This window comes from Bidens hawaiensis, unplaced genomic scaffold, assembly GCF_021521415.1.
Source record: "Bidens hawaiensis isolate Kalapana, Puna unplaced genomic scaffold, B.hawaiensis_p1.1 tig00045495_1, whole genome shotgun sequence".
Classification (NCBI taxonomy): Eukaryota; Viridiplantae; Streptophyta; class Magnoliopsida; order Asterales; family Asteraceae; genus Bidens; species Bidens hawaiensis.
This window is the reverse complement of record NW_027498105.1, coordinates 2,101-24,760: the sequence shown is the minus strand read 5'-3', so window position 1 is coordinate 24,760 and position 22,660 is coordinate 2,101. Positions and strand designations below refer to the sequence as shown.

At 36.0% G+C, this 22,660-nt stretch overlaps 3 protein-coding genes across 3 annotated transcripts; all 3 read right to left on the bottom strand.

Moving 5' to 3' along the window:
* Positions 1-48: 48 nt before the first annotated feature.
* On the bottom strand, positions 49-4,001 carry LOC143595718 (diacylglycerol O-acyltransferase 1-like). The gene is made up of 16 exons (XM_077074670.1): positions 3,678-4,001; positions 3,232-3,312; positions 3,079-3,152; positions 2,911-2,986; positions 2,773-2,840; positions 2,365-2,488; positions 2,104-2,202; positions 1,678-1,779; positions 1,444-1,580; positions 1,268-1,349; positions 1,137-1,157; positions 871-933; positions 733-780; positions 569-631; positions 274-327; positions 49-179 (listed from the first exon to the last, which is right to left on the bottom strand). Exons 1-16 carry the CDS (start codon positions 3,999-4,001, stop codon positions 75-77), a joined length of 1,521 nt encoding a protein of 506 aa, XP_076930785.1. The 3' UTR covers positions 49-74.
* Positions 4,002-5,620: 1,619 nt separating this feature from the next.
* On the bottom strand, positions 5,621-7,618 carry LOC143595717 (eukaryotic initiation factor 4A-8-like; the record flags this gene model as incomplete). Its single annotated transcript, XM_077074667.1, has 4 exons — positions 5,621-6,302; positions 6,756-7,186; positions 7,282-7,391; positions 7,551-7,618. Coding segments are annotated over 4 exons (1,245 nt in total), but the record flags the coding sequence as incomplete, so codon positions are not given.
* A 3,190-nt stretch (positions 7,619-10,808) lies between these two features.
* LOC143595716 (eukaryotic initiation factor 4A-15-like) lies at positions 10,809-21,177 on the bottom strand. The gene is made up of 18 exons (XM_077074666.1): positions 20,958-21,177; positions 20,854-20,885; positions 20,213-20,311; positions 19,749-19,813; positions 19,575-19,620; positions 19,436-19,496; positions 19,288-19,341; positions 19,105-19,185; positions 18,965-19,004; positions 18,725-18,837; positions 18,516-18,626; positions 18,300-18,416; positions 17,859-17,931; positions 13,257-13,319; positions 12,492-12,561; positions 12,249-12,355; positions 11,746-12,176; positions 10,809-11,672 (listed from the first exon to the last, which is right to left on the bottom strand). The coding sequence occupies exons 1-18, from the start codon at positions 21,156-21,158 to the stop codon at positions 11,037-11,039; spliced, it is 2,400 nt and encodes a 799-aa protein (XP_076930781.1). The 5' UTR covers positions 21,159-21,177; the 3' UTR covers positions 10,809-11,036.
* Positions 21,178-22,660: the final 1,483 nt, after the last annotated feature.

The window sequence follows — 22,660 nt, the reverse complement described above, 5'->3', positions numbered from 1 at the left end:
AAAGACAACGGATTTCACATTAAACCTCCTACAAAAATGCCTTTAAAAACTAGTTTTTGTATACTTTTTTTGAGTTATTTGCTATTCACCTTTTGATTCATGACATCGTGATAGTAGAGTAATACACACATGGGTTGACCAAGGATGCTAAAGAAGCACCAGAAGATTATATTTCCAACCTGAACGAAAAAAAAATATTAGCTTTAACAGGCTAAAATTAAAGATTCAAGGAGAATACCTAAGATGGGTTCTAGATAAAAAATAATGAGATACCATTGAGTTTTGAAACTTGTTCTGCAAGTAATTCGTGAGTAGCACCAATGGCACCTGATCCACGTATATAAAGGCAAGCGTAGTTATGTTAGTAAATGATTGCGTGTGAATGGGTCAATTTGAGTTAGAAATCTCAAGCGGGTCAATGGAAAAGAACCATTATGATTCAGCCCAATCTGATCTGGCCCATATAACTTGAAGATTACCCGATTCAAACCCATTTCAGCATGTTACCCAAACCACTGACTCGTCCATTTCAATACTTTTAGTAAAAGAAGGAAAAGATGTACGCTACCTGAAACATGATCCCGATAAAGGCCCAAAATTTGAATATGTGGCAGGGTACAGCAATACAAAGCTTAACCAAATAAAAAAAACACAAATCAAATATCCAGTATAAATAAATCAGCTCAGCTTAGATGCTTTTAAACTAAATAAAAAATAAAGAGAAAAATATACCTCATGGAACACAGCAGACATGAAAAATGCAATCAACACGGCAGCACCCTGAATCCAAGGGCCACAAACAATCATTCACAAAGAACAAGAACGAATTTAAGAAGGTGAATAAAAGCTATATATTCAATAAGTCATTACCTTAGGTATCCCATTGCGCAAGCATGGGAAATATAGGTGCCGTACAATCCATTTGTGAACAGGCTGCAAGAAATTAAACAAGTATATTCAGGTTGCATAATAATAAACAAACTATGTTACATACAAGGGAAAAACATTTTTTCTTCAATACACACGCATTTATTTATATACCTATCAATATCAGAGAATATAGCAGCAGCAAAAGGAAAAAAAAAGAATATAAATACAATGAAATGAAGGAAAGTAGTTTTAACATTGAGCTTTACCATATTCCATAGTCTCCAATACTATAGCAGCATCCACGGAGAAGTATGCAAAGATAGCTATATCAGCAAGTATTGGTAGCAATGCAAAGGAAAACAATATTAGAATAAGACAATTGTAAACAGATCACTACCTCTTCAATAGTCTGTGCATTCCACCAATCTTTATAAAACTCACGATCCCCAAAACGAAGAAGTTCAGCAAGTATATTTAACCTACAATACAATAATGCATGTAAATGCGACTAGATGATGATTATGAACAAAGTTTTAAGAAGAATGATTAAATGTTAAAACAGCGAAGACTTACCAAAGGTGGAAAAAACAGTAGAACATACAGAGCCAAACATATAAGTTTGGAACTGAAAGCTTTAAAACACGCTCAATTGCATATAAAATGTCTCCTTTCAATGGATGCTTAGAGTTCTTTACAATTGGATTGATATACTGTAGATAACACACGCCATATTAGCTTGAAATGATTATAGGGAAGCAAAAAGGCACAAGCCAACAAAGTAGCATCCATATAAAAGGACAGGCTTACTTGTTCGATGATGAATCCCATTAACCCTGTAAATATTATTAGCTTGATCAGTTGCCGTAACACCCAACCTTTTCGAATAAATGCAGTGCGGGGATAGCTCATCTACAATAAAAAATGCCTCGACATAAGAAAATAATAATAATGATAACAAAAATAAATTGTCAGATTGTATTATATAATTTAAAATGACAAAGATGGTTCATGATTATTATACATATAATGGAAGAACCTTTGAAAATAAAGGTTAAATTTCCAACAAACCATCAGCAGAACCATATAAATTCTAAACCAGCTAAACGACCGATTCGCTTCAGTTCGACCAGTTCAATGTTTATGAACAAGCCCCCCCCCCCCAAAAAAAACACACACACACACACACATATATATATAGAGAGAGAGAGAGTAGTGACGGATTGAGTGTTCTACCTGGTAACACAAAGTAGGAGCAACCATAAAATAAATCAAGCTCTTGAAGTCAGTATCATAAAATAACTCAATATTTGAAGATCTGGACTCCGCTTCTCCCTAACAATGCAATATGCGAGTACATTAAAAAAGCATCCCATATGATATAAATTCAGATTTGTAGCACATAACATGATTGCTTTCCGATGAAGACAAAACATGACCTCCTAATGTGCCTTATCAGTTTATTTTCAGCATTTCTAAAACTTAAAAAAAATTTACCTTATCAGTTGAATTCACAAGGGACCGCATGTCAAAATTTGTATGCACAAAAGATACCAACTTTAACCAATTAATGCAAGCACAAAGCATCAATGAAACACCTGACAGAACAACTGAATCAAACCTGCACGGTTTTAATCAACCACGTGAGAATGGATTATGTCTTGCATACATAAGGTCTCAAATTCAATTATTGGGTTTTGTAAGCAGAAATTATTCTCTTTTGCACAATCTTAAACCACCACATAAGAATGGTTCATGCGATTTATAAGCTTTTTATTCAATATTTTCAAATGACTATCCTATTACCATAATGAAAACTAGGTAAACTGAGACTGTGCTTCAAAAAGCTTGACAATAAGCACATAACAAACATGTACAAGCAATTGAGAGTGTAAAGAAACTGACCTCAGAATCATGAAAACTGGGTATAAAATCGCAGTTGTCGTTATTATAACATGGAGAGTGATAACAGCCTACCAGAGTAGATCAGACTTAATTAACTTCTGTCAATTTAATACAATTTCCTAATAGCAATTTACTTACAGGGTCTGATATACGTTTTTTCCATGCCAATTTCTCAACAACATAAGCAGTAAGAGGGAAGGCGAGAAGAGAGATGCTGCATGAAAAATCAGAAATCAGCGCCTCCAAGTCAAGTGTTTCGGTTTTACTAAAATAGAGTAACTATTAATTATACGGTTATAAAATTACCAGCACATCAGAAGGGGCCAATCTCTTAATGATCTTGAACTGAACCAGAAATTGGAATTGATCAATAATCCATACTGCATATGTAATTTGGATGATGTTAGCAGTATATTAATGATTGATATAAAAAATAAAAATATAAGCCAATCGGCTTACCTTCATCAGGTTCTCAATAATTAGCCTACCGTTTACAGCAACAAGCACCACTATGCAAAGGTTAAAGAGGCCTGCATGACTCTGCCAAGTGCCAACAGTTTCTTTCTAATAAACCATTCCAGTTAAATGTCTTAAATATTAAAAAGTAAGAATACAATAATGGAAATGAACTGAATGAAAACAAGGAATAGAGCATAGTACTGAAGTAATCATTTGACAAGCATATATATAGTTTAAAAATAATAAAGTGTAAATGATTAGTTGAGTTTATAAATTCAAGCCAAGCAGCATTGTTCCAATAATAATTTCAGTTATAACTGATGAACAAAAACTGTTAAGTCTCTGAAATTGACCTAATATCACTAACTCAACCTAGAATTAGCAAGTAAAGAAACAAATAGTTAATTAATATATATAGATAACATTAAAGGAAAGGAAAGTAAAACCTGGTTGAAGATGGCGTCAGAGCTAAGAGGAGACTCTTTAATTCTGCGGTGAGCCGGAGACGAAGGCCGATACGCATACTGCAACACACTCATCGTTGTTGTTTCACCTTTCTTCTTCGATTCCTCCTCTTTTGTATTAATATCAGCATCAGCTCGGATCTGTTGATCCTCGTTGTTATCGCCATCGTTGGACGAGTTCGTTCTGGAAGACGAAGAAGAGTCATACAAAGCGTCTCCGATTCCGGCATCAGACTTCACACTTGTCCGCCGTCTTATCTGACCGCGTGTACCTGTATCCGCCCTCTCTAATAACGACGACGACATTATTAACAGTGTGTTGTTGGATTGAATTGAATCTGACACAAATTGGATGCAGTCAGTCGTAATGCAAAGTCAGAACAAGGATTAGGCGGTTGGTATTAAATTATTATTCGCAAATCGTATCTCTCTTTCTATCTATAGCTCTGCGTGTATATATATATACATACAGACGGAGGTAGATTGGTCGGGTATCTTCGGTATTAATTTGGCATCTGTTTTTTTTTTGTAACTTCCTTACTTTACTGGTATTTTAATTTCATTTCTCTTTCAATATTATACCGTATCAAACACTTTTGATATTGTTATTGATTTTCAAGATCGATATATTCAGTACTGGTATTTTTTTTAATCGGGTGCGTGTGTTATAAAATTGGTATTTTAAATGATTTTTCAACTATGAATCACAAAAGACAATATCTTAGAGTTTAATTTGTGGTGTTTAAATTTTAATATGTTTTCATCAAACTTAATATCCGGATTCTAAAATTGTACTCATTTATAAAGTCAGTAGTAATTTTATATTCTAGAAGAGCCCAATAAGTCAATATTCATATACCATTAGCTTATTAACCAACTAATCATTTAACCATAAACCTAATACCATTTTAAGCGTTGAATTTTCAATTGCATTCCTCTAATCTTTACTTTGTAAATTCAATTATATCAAAATAGCCGTAACTAAATCTATATAAATCTTAAATAATCAGACAACTTTCATGAATTCAAATGATAAAAATAAATTGAGTTATTTTATCAATTGTTCTAAGATAACTATTGTAAATATTTAAAATGAAAGCAGGTAAATTGAAAGTGTATTTAAGTGTTTATTACTTTACTCAAAACTTTAATCAGTATTTTATAAATATGTTATGTATTAGTGGATTTGTTACATATATCATATAATAAAATAACAAGAACTAATAACACGTTGAAAGTTTAATTTGGCTTGCATGACGTTTGATTCCACGCGTGCCCAAATCGTGTCGCTTATGGACATATTAAACAACCGCATGACATTTCTTAAAACATTTATTGTTTTCTTGTGGCATAAGATATAGCAAATAGTATTTAAAACTTAGGGGTGGGGGTCTCCTTTGTTGGTCCAAAACCGTGCCCCTAAATGTTGAAATATTCATATATTAGAATTTATAAATTTATAATATTTCTTATTGTTGATGAGGAGAAAGTAACGGCATAAGGTCTCAAAACCTTCGAGACTAAGCAAAAATATTGAATGGTTCAAATTCAACCTATTTATCATGTTTTTTTCACTAAAATCATTTTAACTTTTTTTTTAAGTCAACCTACTTTTAAGTGTGTCAATCTTATAAAATACTTTTAGAATGTTACAAAATTTTACTAATTATTCATCTAAGGAAAAATTCCATACATGCTTCTACAAATTTACTTGTAACATATTATACATGTCCTTAAAAACCAACAAAAATATCAAATTTACTTATTTCATGAAACAACAATTTAGAAAAAATGACTAGTAAATAAGTTTTTTTTGTTTATGATTAACTAACTAATAATTGCGACATAAGCTTATATATTATGCCAACTCAACTACCAGATTTAGGATAAAAAAACATGTTTGAAAATCAAGAACAATACCTCACTCACCTCATCTTCTAACTGAAGAACACAAACACTAACCTTAATTAATTAAAGCAAATCAGCAACATTTGATGGCAACTCCTCAACAGCCACATTATAAAACTTTTGAATATCAAACAGCATTCTCTGATCTTCAGCGGTCACAAAATTAATAGCAACGCCTTTTCTCCCAAACCGCCCGCTTCGTCCGATACAATGAAGATAATTTTCGGGTTGTGTTGGAAGATCATAGTTGATCACAAGTGACACTTGTTGGACATCAATCCCACGTGCCAAAAGATCAGTTGTGATCAACACGCGTGAAGAACCCGATCGAAACTCACGCATTATGATGTCACGAGTGTTTTGATCCATGTCCCCGTGTGTGGCCGAGACAGTGTGGTCTCGGCTGCGCATTTTGTCGGTTAACCAGTCGACTTTGCGGCGTGTGTTGACGAATATGACACTTTGAGTGATGGCTAAGGTCTCGTAAAGGTCGCAGAGGGTTTCGAGCTTCCATTCTTCTTTTTCGACGTTGACGTAAAACTGTTTGATGCCTTCTAAGGTGAGTTCGTCGCGCTTAACAAGGATTCGGACGGGTTTGTTCATGAATTTTCTTGTTATTTCTAAGGCTTCTGGAGGCATGGTTGCTGAGAAGACTCCTACTTGAACCTTTGTTGGGAGAAGCTGGAATATGTCATAGATCTGAATGCAATAAATAAATTAATTAATTAATAATCCAAAAATGTTTTTATTACCTTATCAGTCCCGTTATTGGTTCACTAGTCGGACTGATTGAATCTGCAGGGCCAGATTCATAAACAAAATATAGAGTTTAAAATAAAAATGGAGCATTAAATGACATTTTGGAAGAAAAAAGAATGAAAATCATGTTCGGGTACGTCAAATGAACAATAATTAACTGTCTGGTGTAAAACTAAAAGTTACACAGAGAGGTTTTTTATATAACATATAAGCTGTGTAAAACTAAAAGTTACACTGAGAGGTTTTTTATATAACATATAGTTTATATGTTATATAAAAAACCTCTCAGTGTAACTTTTAGTTTTACACCAAGTTTATATGTTATATAAAAAACCTCAGTGTAACTTTTAGTTTTACACCAAACAGTAATTAATTACTGTTCATTTGACGCACCTGATCTTTGAAACCTCGTGAAAGCATTTCATCAGCCTCATCAAGCACGAACATGTTAATATAGTCTGGTCGAAGCGATTGCCTCCTTAGCATATCAAAAACACGACCAGGAGTGCCAACAACGACATGAACCCCAGCCAAGAGAATCCTTTGGTCCTCACGAACACTGGTCCCGCCCGCACAAGCATGAACCTTGACACCGAGGCAGTCACCGAGGGCCCGCATGACTTTCTCAATTTGTTGTGCAAGTTCACATGTTGGTGCTAAGACCAAAGCCTGGCATTCGACAATGTCATAATCAAGTTGTTGAAGGATACCTGAGCAAAAAGTTGCTGTCTTTCCGGTTCCTGATTGAGCTTGTTGGATCACATCAAGACCCTTTGTGAATGGGACAATTCCCCTTTGTTGAATTGCTGACGGTTTCTCAAATCCTACAACATTTATTATTTTCATAAAACTGATTCGAATAAGCAATATCATATATATATATATACTAGCAATGTTATAGTATGCATTGCATATATACCATATGCATAAATGCCCCTCAAGAGGTTTTCTGGCAAGTCCATTGCATCAAAACTATTATAAACTTCATCATAAGAAGTAAATAAATTATCTTGCACATCAGATGAAAGTCTGTAGAGAATTAACAAATGAACATTATTAGAAATAAGATAACAAATAACTATATAACTAGTTGTCAAGATGGTTTTCCAAAGTAGATTTGTAAAAGGTTCAATACTTAATTAATGTGTGTAAGAAAATATGTATGTATACATGATGATCAGAACTTACAAATCACTCATTTTTGAATCATATTGACGAGTATCAAACTGAGAAACCTCGGATAAAGAACTAGCTAGATTGATTTTTTTACAATTTTCAATTTATACATAATAAGTGAGATCGATCATGCATGTAAATTGAGTGAAAACAGTACAAATCATCAATTCTAACAAGGGTTAATTAGTTAATGATAACTGAATGTACGTAGATCGAAATCAACAACATAATAATTAATATGAAATAGAAAACAAAATGTAACTGATAGAAATTACAAAGCCGTGCATGCAAAATATAATATAAAAGAGACAAACCTAAGAGGATATGATGGCAACTGTTTAAGCAAACTCCTTCCTCGGATCTGCACCGTGGAGTTGTGTAAAAGAAAGAAGGTTAATGGAGGTTTTATATTGTTTGTTTGTTTGTTTCATCCAAGATTAACTTCCCATTGAGTCAAGTTTACGTTATAACCCCTACCAGTAATATTCAAAAGATTTCTATTATTCTATGTGGTGATTAGTAAAATGCTAGCTAATAAAACTTTTTAAAGTGGTTACTTCTACTATTTAAGATTACACAAGTTGGAGACCCCACGCGCTGCAACGACTTGAACTTGATTTGTGAAAACGCCTTCGTTGGAAACACGAAATGATCCAGATAGACCAGACCTTCTCCTTGTAGCTGCTTTGAACTGATGCGCTGAGGTGGAAACTTGGTCGGTATTGGTTTGGTTCATTACGATACCATCAAAAAAGATGTTCAGTGATGAAAGTTGAAAGTTTTTGTTGCAAAAGTTTTGAAGTTGGTTTTTATAAGTTTGGTGGTCAAAATATAAAAGGCAAAAATAAGTTTAGTGGCTTGTGACAAAAGTTGAAACTTTATCAAATTGTTTTTTATAAGTTTGATGACCAAAGTATAAAAGATAAAAGTAAGTTCAATAGAAGTATAAATTAAAAAATGTTTAAGGAAAAAGTAAGTGGCATAAAGTTCAAAACTTCAAATAACCAAACAATGGTGGCAAAAGTTGGCAAAAGTTTAGAAATTAGATACCAACTTATGGTAGACGTGCACAAAAAAACCGGTTTCGGAACCTAACTGGTGGAACCGAATCAGAACCGGTTCCAGTTCCAACCCGGTTGGAACAATACCCGGTTTGGGTATTTTTGTACCCGAAAATCGTACCCGGTCCTCCTATTTGTATGTCAGTACCAGTTCCAACCCGGTTCCTACCCGGTTCTTAATTGGAACTGGTTCGGTTCGTACCCGGAAAAACCGGTTCCGACGGGTTTTTTAGACACCAATTAGCCGTTGGAACCGGTTCCAACGGTAATATAGCCGTTGGAACCGGTTTTTTAGACACCAATTAGCCGTTGGAACCGGTTCCAACGGTAATATAGCCGTTGGAACCGGTTTTTGAGACAATAGATCCGTTGGAACCGGTTCCAAAGGTAATCTAGCCGTTGGAACCGGTTTTTGATGCCCAAACCTATATATAACTTGTTTCCATTACTTGTTTCACCACCAAACTCAAAAACAAACTAAAATACTACTCCTTTAGCAAACCCGTTCCTTTACCCGACCATCCAACTAAATATTATTATGGCACCCATAAAAAAAACTAACAAGGCTAAGAAGAGTGTTTTTGTTGCCCCCGTTCCTGTTACGGAGGACCCAAGGGTTGTTACGGTAGTCAACCATAACCGCAACCAAGACATATGGAAGAATTGGGATTTGATTGTGGATGACGAAGGTTATCAAAAGGCTCGTTGCAAACTATGTGGTTCAATATTAAAGCACGATTCCAACTCTACTTTGAGAAAGCACATCGAGAAGCCATATTGCAAGGCGTTGAAAGGGATTGGCGCGACCGATCAAATTGACTTGGGTAAAGATGGTACACTATTTCGTTACAACACGACTCAAGTTTAAATTGACTTCCAATCTTCTTTTCTCTCGACAATACTTATTCGTATGTTTTCGTAATGTCGAGTTGGACCCTGCTTTAAGAAACTTCGAGCAATATTTGCAACGTGCCAACTCATGTGAGTCGGTCATGAGACACAAATCGTAATGAACCCAAACATCGGGGCATCTTGTTGCTTCGATCACCATAACAACGTCATCATTGGTTGCCATTTGTTGTCGGTTTAAGGTTAATTGTGGTTTGGAGTGTGTTTTATAGTTTTGGAAGTGATTTAACAAGTAAACAAACAAACCTTGCTATTCATAGTAAGAAAATAACCTATTTATAGTTAAAAAACCGGTTCCAACGGTCAAAAACGGCTATATAGCCGTTGGAACCGGTTCCTAACGGCTCTAATTTTTAAATTTCAAAAAAAACCGGTGGAACCGGTTTTTACGTAAAAACCGGTTCCGGTTCATACCCTACCCGGTTCTTAAAAGTTCGCATATCTAGACATCGGTTCGGGTCGGGAACCGAACCGGTTCTTGATTGGAACCGGTGCCATTTTACAACCCGGTGTAAAAAAACCGGTTTGGAACCGGTTCGGGTTTTCCATTTGAACCCGATTTGTGCACCTCTAACTTATGGTGGCAAAAGTCTAAAAGATAAAACTATCCATGAATTAAATAATTATTATGATTTAACTTTTAAGTAAACCAAATAATATGTTCATGAATAATATGCTCATTCAAACACAAAAATTATAACAAATTTCATCATCATCATCATCATCATCATCATCATCATCATCATCGTACTCAGTATATCCCACCAATAGCAATGCTATGGTAGGGTCTGAGGAGGGTAAGATGTAGACAGCCTTACCTCTATCCCATAGGGATAGAGAGGCTGCTTCCGGTGAGACCCCCGGCTCGATAGTAGTTTTGCATCAAGCCTTGGACATAAGGCACATAGCACTCAATCATCGGGACACCGGCTGATCGGTGCATGTGCCCTTGTCTTTCGGCTATCAACGCCACCACATGATGCCTGATTAACCTTCCGCCACTTTTAACGTTATTTTCACGAGATTAGTAAAATAACGTCAAAATTAGTGCAATTTTACTTTTGCCCACCCGAGGGTTCACACATATATACATTATATGCGAACACCGCAAGCAGGGCGTAATTATAACAAATTTCAATAATATAAAAGTTTATAATTTCAGTTGTGTAGCTTTAAAATACCATATAACTTTTGTCTTTCAAATTTGACACATTATTTATAATCAAATCCCACCCAAACACTCACATTAGTAGCACATCATTCGAACAAAAAATTCACACATGAAATGAAAAACTAGACCAAAAACTTAACCAGAAATACAATTATAATTATACCAAAAGATGAAATAATAAACAAATCCAGGACCATAAGAGTACACAAATATAAGTTCCAAATATCTTACAACACCAAGTCACTTAACAATAACATTAAACTTAAAACAACCAACCAAAACCGATAGATTTCAAAAAACACCTTCTAACTTTTCACCTTCACTTAAAACAAGACCAGCGTCCCAAAATCCGTTTCTCTAAATCAGATCAGCGACATTGGACGGCAACTCCTCAACCACCACATTATAAAACTTCTGAATATCAGCAAGCATCCGTTCATCATCAAGTGTCACAAAGTTGATCGCAACACCTTTTCTCCCAAACCGCCCACTTCGTCCAATACGATGAAGGTAATTTTCAGGTTGTGTTGGAAGGTCATAGTTGATCACAAGTGACACTTGCTGGACATCAATACCACGTGCCAAAAGATCAGTTGTGATCAACACACGTGAAGAACCTGATCGGAACTCACGCATGATGATGTCACGGGTGTTCTGGTCCATGTCTCCGTGAGTAGCGGAGACCGTGTGGTCACGGCTGCGCATCTTGTCGGTTAACCAGTCAACCTTTCGTCGGGTGTTCACGAAAATGACACTTTGTGTGATCGCCAAGGTTTCGTAAAGATCACAAAGGGTTTCAAGTTTCCATTCTTCTTTTTCAACATTGACATAAAACTGTTTGATACCTTCTAAGGTTAATTCATCACGTTTCACGAGGATTCTTACGGGTTTGTTCATGAACTTCCTTGTGATTTCTAGAGCCTCGGGTGGCATGGTTGCAGAGAACACACCCACCTGGACCTTTGATGGTAACAGCTGGAAGATATCATAGATCTAAAAGAAAGAAAATTTAGCATTTAAAAAGATTAAAAATGTAATGTACATTAATGTAAGAAAAGAAAATAACCTGATCCTTGAAACCTCTTGAAAGCATTTCATCAGCTTCATCCAACACAAACATCTTGATGTTATCAGCACGTAGTGACTGTCTCCTAAGCATGTCAAAAACACGTCCAGGCGTACCAACAACAACATGAACACCAGCTGAGAGGATGCGTTGATCCTCACGTACACTGGTCCCACCCACGCAAGCATGAACCTTGACACCAAGGTAGTCACCGAGGGCCCGCATGACTTTCTCAATCTGTTGTGCAAGCTCACGGGTTGGAGCAAGAACCAAAGCCTGACACTCGACTACATTGTAGTCAAGTTGTTGAAGGATGCCAGAGCAAAAAGTTGCAGTCTTTCCGGTTCCTGATTGAGCTTGTTGAATCACATCAAGACCCTTGGTGAATGGAACAATTCCCCTTTGTTGAATTGCTGATGGCTTTTCAAAACCTGAAAAAATATACACAAAACAATTAAACAAAGCCTTTTGTAAGAAATATACAAAAAACTATATGCACTAACCATATGCATAGATGCCTCTTAATAAGTTTTCTTGCAAACCCATGGCATCAAAACTATCATAAACTTCATCATATGATGTGAAAAAATCCTGTCCATCAGTAGAAAGCCTGCAGCATCAATAAAAGTAAGCCATTAGCAAGGGAAAATCATGTCTTTTGCACATTGGTTTATAAAAACTGAAAATACCAACATATGAAATAGTTATTATATACATAAACACTAGACACAAAGTGTCAAACTTACAACTCGTTCATTTTGGAATCAAAGTGACGAGTATCAAACTGGGAACCTTCTGGTGCTGCGCCTGCCATGACTACAAAAGACAAAACGAACAATAAACAATAAGAGACTTTAAGATACAGAGACATGCAATTAAATGTATGTGTGCGAGTGAACAAATGCATGTATGAATAGTATAAAGATAGAGTCATCTATATTCAGTTCATCCTTCCACAAGCTATAAAAGGCCTTCATAGCATCGACTAATTAAAGAAAAGACATCAACACTACAAGAAAGCTTTTTTAAAAATCATACCCTGAGCTTATAGAACCAAGATCCTAATCCTGAAGCATAAACATATTTGTAATAAAGTATTGTAGACAAACAAAAAGAAAAATAAGATTATTTTTAAAGATTCATTAAGTTTACATGCGTTTTTGATGCTCAAGGTGTTCACTAGTCCTAACAAAAGTAAACTTGTACTTAATAAGTTATGAATTCATGAATCGAATAAGCATCTATTCTTTAAAGTTGATAGATCCACGGTGATGTAGATCAGCCGTGGATTCCAATACAGATATAAAGTTAGCTTGCATTGCAAATAGAGAGAAGTTGAATCAGTAAATAGAGAAAGAAACAAAAGAACAGCATCCGTACATCTAATCTAAATCAACACCGATCTATCACGCACACACGCAAAAGTCAGATCGAATACGCATAATAACAACTAAACACAAAATCAGATTCAACAATCAGAGTGATGTGATGAAATTAGGGATCTGTTGCACCTGAATCGAAGACTGATGGAAAGATTTGGAAGCAAAAGTGGAGAGTTTTTTTAGGGTTTTCTCAAACTCCTCTGAGTGGCCGTGGAGGAGTTGAGAAAGAGAGACGATGGATGATAGATTGTAGTAGTAGTAGTAGTATTGAAATCTTACCCTACTACTTTTTGTGACTCTTTTGCCCCGAGTTTCTCATTCTTTTTGACCATTTTACCCCTAGCTCCTTTTTTATTTAGACGGTTCCATTATTTATTATCATTATTGCTTAGAAAATTATTATTATTATTATTATTATTATTATTATTATTATTATTATATTATTCTTTTTGATGGACGTGGATGCTACGCAGAGGTCACTAATTCTTTGTTTTCTAATGACGACTACTCCTTTCTTTCTTTTGGATATCCATGTATCTATCTTATGGTTGGTTTAATGGTTTATATTATTTTCTTTTTATCACTCCTTGTGGCAAAACAGGTTTAATGCGTTACATGTTTGAAAGCGTGCGAGAAGTTGATTGTTATTGACTCGATTTGTCATGGCAAAAGTTTCATTAACAAGCCTAAAGGTAAAGATCTAAATTTATTACTAAAGTTGATAAGTGAAAAGTAAATATGTGAAACTAAAGTTTGGAGACAAAAACCTATATAATATGAAGCGTTGATAATAGTAAGGTTAAAAATAACATATCACATGTATAAAATATCCATTTGAAAAGGGCATGTATATAGGTATATCAATCTTCCAATTTTACCTAGGCTCTTCATATAAGCAAATAAATGAATTCAGAAACTACAATGTAAAATAGCAATTATGCTGTTCTTAAACATGTTATTATTGGATATCTATATCTGTATTTTCAATATTGGCTGTTGAACCCATTTTGTCACTACGGCTAGACGTGCACAATTCGGGTTCACCTTGAAAACCCGAACCGGTTCGGAACCGGTTTTTTTCACCCCGGGTACAAAATGACACCGGTTCCAGTCAGGAACCGGTTCGGTTCCCGACCCGAACCGATGCCCAGAAATGCAAACTTTTAGGAACCGGGTAGGGTGGAACCGGAACCGGTTTTTACGTAAAAACAGGTTCCACCGGTTTTTTTTTGAAATTTAAACATTATAGCCGTTAGGAACCGGTTCCAACGGCTATATAGCCGTTTTTAACCGTTGGAACCGGTTTTTTAACTATAAATAGGTTATCTTCTTTCTATAAATAGCAAGGTTTGTTTGTGTACTTGTTAAACCACTCCCAAAACTATAAAACACACTCCAAACCACAATTAACCTTAAACCGACAATAAATGGCAACCAATGATGACGTTGTTATGGTGATCGAAGCAACAAGATGCCCCGATGTTTGGGTTCATTACGATTTGTGTCTCATGACCGACTCACATGAGTTGGCACGTTGCAAATATTGCTCGAAGTTTCTTAAAGCAGCGTCCAACTCGACATTACGAAAACATACGAATAAGTATTGTCGAGAGAAAAGAAGATTGGAAGCTAAAAAAACGGAAGTGGGAGAGTCGTCCGGCTCTACAACCCAAAAATAAGTATTCCCGGATTAAAACGACGGACTTTGTCTTTTATGTTTTAGTTGTTATGTTTAGTATCGTTTATGTTTTAATAATGTTTGTAATAGTTATTTTTTAGATGAATAAAATGTTCGTCGTTATTAAAAAAGTAACAAACAATTAATCATGAGTAACAAAAGTAATTATAATAAAACAAATCAAAACTAAATATTAGTTGAACAAGTTACAAATAATTTTACCAAAACAAATAATTACAACTCTTCTTCGTCTTCATTCTCGTCTTCACCCTCGTCTTCGTTATCGGAAGAAACCCCGTCCTCCGCCTCCTCATCATGAATATGACGCTCTATTGGTATTTCGTCTTCAAAGTTCGCCTTGTGTTGTACACGATCCACCGCATCCAAATGGTCCTTTAGGCAAATGCAAACCTCTAGAGACTCGGGAGTTAGTTTTGTTCTTCGCATAGATAACACCCTCCCACTAAGAGAAAAAACCGATTCGGAAGCAACCGTTGAGGCTTGTACGGCAAGCAAATCACGAGCCATGGCGGATAGAATGGGAAATTCGTTTTGTTTACCTTTCCACCAAGCCAACAAATCAATATTGCGAATTTCGTCGACCGTTGCGCCCTCAACATAGTTTGCTCCACTATATCGACCAAGTTCGCTACTTGGTGTGTTTCCTCTTTGCCTCTTAGATGCCGATTCACGAATCCCATTCATCAAGTTTATAAGTGGGTCATTACACGGCCTACCAGTTGTTGTTTTTTTCACAAAAGACGATCTCGTGCTTGGACCATACATTTGAAAATAATGGTCATAAAGGTCTTGAAGGTTTTTGTTGAACTTGTCCTTCGCTTCCGTCGACAACTTCGGGTCAATCTCGTTCATACCTAAGTTGTCGAATATTTCCTCAATCGTTGTTTCAACCCCATTAACATTCCAATAGGGGTTTAATGCGGCGGCACAAGTAAAGACCGGCGGTATGATTTCAAAATATTTTATGAACTTTTCTTTCATCACCGCAACAATATTTTCGAAGAGTTTGTTCTTCTCCGCAAAGCTTTTAAAAACACAAGACATATAGTACAATTCTTGCAAAACCCAACAACTAGTAGGGTAATAGACTCCCGATAATTTTGTTGTTGACTTTTTGAACACATCAAGATACTCCAACAAATAACCGACTTGGACCCAAACACTTTCCGGAAACATATCGGCCTCGCGTTCTTCAACAAGATTGTTATGAAAAGCTTGTAAAGTTTGGCGTTGGGCAAAAGCACACTTTAACATATGACAAGTTGAGTTCCAACGGGTTGGAACGTCCCAATTCGGCCCCAAATACTTTCTTTCAACCGACTTGCAATAGTTCTTATATTCAAGATGTCTTCTTTTACCACTTTTGAAGACATCTTGTAACATAAGTCTAAAGTATTTTAAATCATCACAAATGTGTTCATTGTCAAGACCTATTTGGACAACCAAGTTGATGATATGTGCAACACATCGGACATGAAAAAAATCCCCGAAACAAGGTGGTGAATATTTAATGATAAATTTTTCAGCCGCCTTAGTATTGTTTGAAGCGTTGTCAAACGAAATCGAAAATATTTTATTTCTCAAGTTGTAAGTCGTTATAACTTCATCAAGTAATTCAAACAATTTTTCGGCGGTATGTGGGAACGAGAAGTTTTCAAAAGCGATGGTGCGTTTCATCAATTGCCATGTCACCGGATCAACCCAATGAGCGGTGACACATATGTATGATTCGGGCAACCCGTGTGGTGCCGACCAAACATCGGTAGTTAAACTAACCATGGCTTCTAAAGAATGAAAAGACTCGATTAACTCTTTTTTAGCATACTCCCACAACCTGATACAATGACGTCTTAAGGTAGTACGACTTACATGTGTGTATCTCGGTTGTAGAGTTTCGCGAATCAACGACGTCAACTCCGGGTCATCAAAGTGGTTAAACGGCAAACCTCGTTGAATAACGAACTTTGCCATTCTATCTTGAACTTGAGTCGTGTTGTAACGAAATAGTGTACCATCTTTACCCAAGTCAATTTGATCGGTCGCGCCAATCCCTTTCAACGCCTTGCGATATGGCTTCTCGATGTGCTTTCTCAAAGTAGAGTTGGAATCGTGCTTTAATATTGAACCACATAGTTTGCAACGAGCCTTTTGATAACCTTCGTCATCCACAATCAAATCCCAATTCTTCCATATGTCTTGGTTGCGGTTATGGTTGACTACCGTAACAACCCTTGGGTCCTCCGTAACAAAAACGGGGGCAACAAAAACACTCTTCTTAGCCTTGTTGTTAGTTTTTTTAATGGGTGCCATAATAATATTTAGTTGGATGGTCGGGTAAAGGAACGGGTTCGCTAAAGGAGTAGTATTGCAGTTTGTTTTTGAGTTTGGTGGTGAAACAAGTAATGGAAACAAGTTATATATAGGTTTGGCCCAAAAACCGGTTCCAACGGCTATATTACCGTTGGAACCGGTTCCAACGGATCTATTGTCTCAAAAACCGGTTCCAACGGCTATATTACCGTTGGAACCGGTTCCAACGGCTAATTGGTGTCTAAAAAAAACCGGTTCCAACGGCTATATTACCGTTGGAACCGGTTCCAACGGCTAGTTTGACTTTTGTTTGACCCTTCAAAAAAACCCGTCGGAACCGGTTATTCCGGGTACGAACCAAACCGGTTCCAATTAAGAACCGGGTAGGAACCGGGTTGGAACTGGTACTGACATACAAATAGGAGAACCGGGTACGATTTTCGGGTACAAAAATACCCAAACCGGGTATTGTTCCAACCGGGTTGGAACTGGAACCGGTTCCGGTTCGGTTCCACCAGTTAGGTTCCGGAACCGGTTTTTTTGTGCACGTCTAACTACGGCTATGCATTGCTTGCCACCATATGCCTGAGAAATTGTGGATACAAAAATATTACAATTTCTATTACATTGTCTCATAGGAATGATGCACATTGGTCAGATTTCTAAATCCAAAGGCATTGTTAAACAGAATCAACCATTGCTTTTGAAACTTCATTTATAACGAAACGAACAAAGATGGCTTCCAAATTGAGAGATAACGTCTACTACACCGCCGTAACCAGAAACACAGATAACCTGTAAAGCAGACAAATAACTGTAAATTTCTACTTTTGACCATGACTTTCTAATTTCATGTTGATATTTTTGGTATTTATTACTCCGCTTCCAAAATTTGATGGTTACAGTTTCCAATTTTCAGCTACATAACTCTTTTTATCAAATTTTGCAAGCTTTTCAAATCAATTAGTATTTTAAATTCATCAAAAGTTGCTTCTCAAAAGGGTGAAATTGCATTGTCCTGATAAGTAACTGTAGGTCTGTAGTCCCTACATATTTTAAATTATGTGTTTTTGTTTAATCATTTTGGAAGAGCATATAACTTAAAATAGTTGAAAATCTTTTCGGAGTTGAATACAAAAAGGAACTGGAAACGAGGAACATACACCCGACGAATGCAAGGAAACGGAAAATGTTGACCGAGGTACGCATTGTATCTGAGAAAGCATAACGCTGTTTATGTCATAACGACTCAAAACTGGTTCTGCACCCACAGCTAACATCTGGAAATGATCGATACAACATAAGTAAAAAAAACAAAGAGAAGATAACTTTCACATAGAGTATATGGCCCACAAACTAAAATAAATAAAAGTCCTTACTTGATTATCATCAAAGCATATATCTTGGATACAAGCACGTGTCGTGATCCCTGAAATTCTTTCAGAAGCAGAAAGATTCCACACAGATAAATTTCGCCCAGACCCACATGCCTACAAATAGATTCAGTATTACTTAAAATCTAAAACAGAAACACATGTGAAGCATGTGCTCACAAAAAACTAGAATATGTATAAAGATATTGCCTTACCAACCACTTTTCATTAGCATCAAGAGCAATGCAACTGACATATGAAAAGAACTCTTTAGATTTCTTATCTTTTCCTGGCTCAATAACATTAGTACACTTTCCACTTCTGCAATCTGCAATACACCAACCAAATTAAGAGTTGGCCGGTTGATAACTAATACCTATAATTTGATTGCAGAAACTATGCAATTATTATAATAGCAATCTAATTATTTAAATAAAGTGTTTTGAGATACTTACCCCAAATTCTGGCTGTTCCATCCTCTGAGCCAGTTATAATCTACAAACAGAGCAGTGGAAAACAAGATTAACTAACAGAATACATTAACTGACAGCACAATTAAGTGAGAAGAGAAAAACAAAACAGATCATCATAACACCTGATTACAAGAATTTCGGGCAACAACAGAATGTAGATAACCAGCATGCCCTTTAAATGTCAGTTTGATTTTAGATTTCTCCTGAAAATGTATTGCACAATATAGAAATCCATTTAACCAGAAAGAGAAACAGAAAACTGATCTCTGTACTTGATTATTTAATCACATTCAGGAAATGCATACCACATCCCAACAATAGGCGCATGAATCACCAGCAGCTGCATGTATGGAGCCTCCCTATGGTACATGAAAAATCAACTCACATCTTACATACATGTTTATCTAGTTATAAATGCCGACAAATGGTTTTTTTAAGGAAAAGCTTACAGACCTGAGTATCAACAGCAATAGCATTAGTTTCAGGGATAGGGGAAAGTGCACCCCAAGGACCTCTGAGGGAGAAGGAAAAACGCATTAGTTAGAACATACGCATACATAATTTATCATAGTTTTAAGTTTATGCGACTGACTTATGTTGAGGATTTGCTAAGTCAAGTTGCGGCTTCAGAAGGCCACCTGCAAGAATAATGTGTGTAGTGAATAAAGTGTATCAAGATTATGTTAAAGAACGAACATATCACATTTATTGAACTGTAACTTAAAACTTCATAAAGTCAAAATAAATAAAATATCGTGTGACAAACCATCCTGCTTTGCTTCCAACACATCCATCCACTTCCATCCTCGAATCCTACCATCATCACCGCAACTAAATAGAAACATAAGTTAAACAAATATTAGACAAAATTATAGTGTTAACCAGTATAAATAGTTTACAAAAAGAGCATGGTAAGACATTGAAATCAACCAGTTCTAAGAAATTGTATCGCATTCATCAATTTTATCTTTTCTGAACAAACATAATGCATATACAATCAAAAATTTAACTATGATCCACTTTAGGAAACCTGCAATGTTACTGTTACAAACAGTTTGTATTGTTTTCAAAGTAAAATGGTTGTAATTTTCCTAAAAAAACAGACTTGATTCTTGAACGGAGGGTGTGTAATGAAAACTATATATATGTGAAGAAACAATAAAAAGGAATTATCAAACACAAGCCAACACATAAGTATATAACTAGCAGCAAGCATCATCAGGCGTTTACCTCAACAGCAAGGAATCTTCACCATCACCGTAGAACTTGACATCATAAGTAGGCCCATCATGTCCATGAATTAAACAGTCAGGTTCAGCTACAAATAAACTAAAGAAAACAACCATAAGCAAACCGCAAATACTCACCCTCATTAAGGGGCTGTTTGGAAGCACAAATTTGAAAGTTGAAAGTGAGATGTAATCAAAATCAGATAAACCAATTATGATAATAGAACATGTGTTGAAAGTGCTTATTATGCAACACGAAATTGTAATAATAATAATCACATATTCAAAAAACACAACCTAAATGCATCCTCAAAAGGCTTTGTATAATCACTTTCAATTCATATGCAGTCGATATCGCCAACATATCACTGATATATCACCGATATACCGGTTATCGGTCCCTCGGTAAAATATCGGTAGCGATTATATCCACGATATTGACCGATATGTCACAGATATTCCCTACATCGGTGTTTTAAGTCTTTATTATCCATTTTTAGTGTTCAATGTCAGTGTTTTAAGTGTTTAGTGGTAAATAGCTATATATATGAATTTACATGATATTAAAATTACCGAAATCCCACCCGCGATAATCGATATCAGATATTTTTCCGCAATAATCATAAAATATAAATGACTTACTTTTGAGCCCTAGAATTCCCAAAAGCTGGTGACTGCAAGCAAAAGCAAAGGAATGCATGAAATTGGTTGGCAAGTATTAAAAATTAGACAATGTAACAACATACGACGGAGGAGATTAGCGAGGATAACGAATACGATGCGATTGAGCCGTCGCTAGAGGCGGCGACGATGAAATTAGGGTTTGGGTCAGTAGTAGGAGACGGAGAGAAGACCGTACGGAAGATGGTGAGTGAACTGGATTCCAGGTCATCTAGTATGCTGTCTCTGTAGGCCTCTTCATCCCACTGTCTGCAGTCTCCCGCCATTTTTACTTACGATGCTGCTGCTGGTTAATTACAACGCCGGATGTTGTAATTAGGGCTGTTCATGCCTTTTTACCTACCCGGTCCCTTTTCCCTTAGCAACTAAACAATAAAAGGGTCGAGTATAAATAAGGGTTTCAAGGGTTCAACCTTTTTAAAACAGTAATCGTAATATATCCTATATGACTTTAATATATGAATCCTAGAATAATTATACTTTCATTTAATAACACAGTAAACTCTAATTTCAAAAGTTTATCAACCATTTGAACCAATGCAATAATATTCACATTCACAAATTACATGTAGAGAGCAATTCAGTGATTTTCATATATATATATATATATATATATATATATATATATATATATATATATATATATATATATATGCTTCCAATCAGTAGTATGGCCTTTTATATTTATTTTTCTTAGTAGTTGGAAAATTTATGATGAATCATATATAAAATATAAACCTCTCCTACATTTCAGATTAATAGTGAATCTGATGTATATCTATCTAGATTCTAGTAAATGGGTAAAGGGCTTGAAAAAAGGTCGGACCCTTAAAACCCTTTTACCCTTTAAGGTGAAATTTAAATACCCTTTACTCGACCTATATTATATATTTAGGTTTAATTAAAAGTTTTACAAGTCGGATAAAAGGGTTTCAAGGGTCTGACCTTTATCCTGCTCACCCCTAGTTGTAATAATGATAACAAGATAAGATTAAGACAAAACAGAAGAAGTCCTTTATGTTTGGACGTTTCGCGAAACAAATGACAGAAATCATACTGTATGTTTTAAATTCCTTTCACGTTAGGTCCTTTAGCCCTAACCCGGTTAAATATTTTCGTTAAATCTAATCATGTGCAATACACATGAGAGTACTTTTATAACTTTACACATTATTTAATAATAAAAATTAAATAAATATTTAAATTTAAGAAAAATAAAATCCCACCCCTCTCTCTCTCTCTCTCTCTCTCTCTCTCTCTCTCTTTCTCCCTCCTAAAGACCACCACCCCTACCATCACCAACTAAACAAGCACCCCCACCCACCATTTGCCGCCGCCTCCACCCACAACCACCATGACCACTAATTAACCGTAAGCCGCCTCCACTGTAACTCCCAATACTCATCATTTACAAAATCAAAAACCCTAACTTTGGCCCTAATCCATCTCCACCCATCTCTGTCTTGCCGTTAAATATATGGCCGGCCACCATCTAGCCATGACCACCACCACATCGCCGGCAACCATTACAATTCGCCCATTGATGCTACCACCGGCCTACTCAATCTCAGATCTGTAAACATATAGATCTTTAAACCTAAAACCCATTTGATTTGGATCGCTGGCCATTTGGATCTGTAAACATCGCCGGCCATTGACGCTACCACCGCCCATTTGGATCTGCAAACATCGTCGCCCATTGATGCTACCACCGCCCATCTGGATCTGTAAACATCGCCGGCCACCAAGTTTGCCCACTTGATTGCCG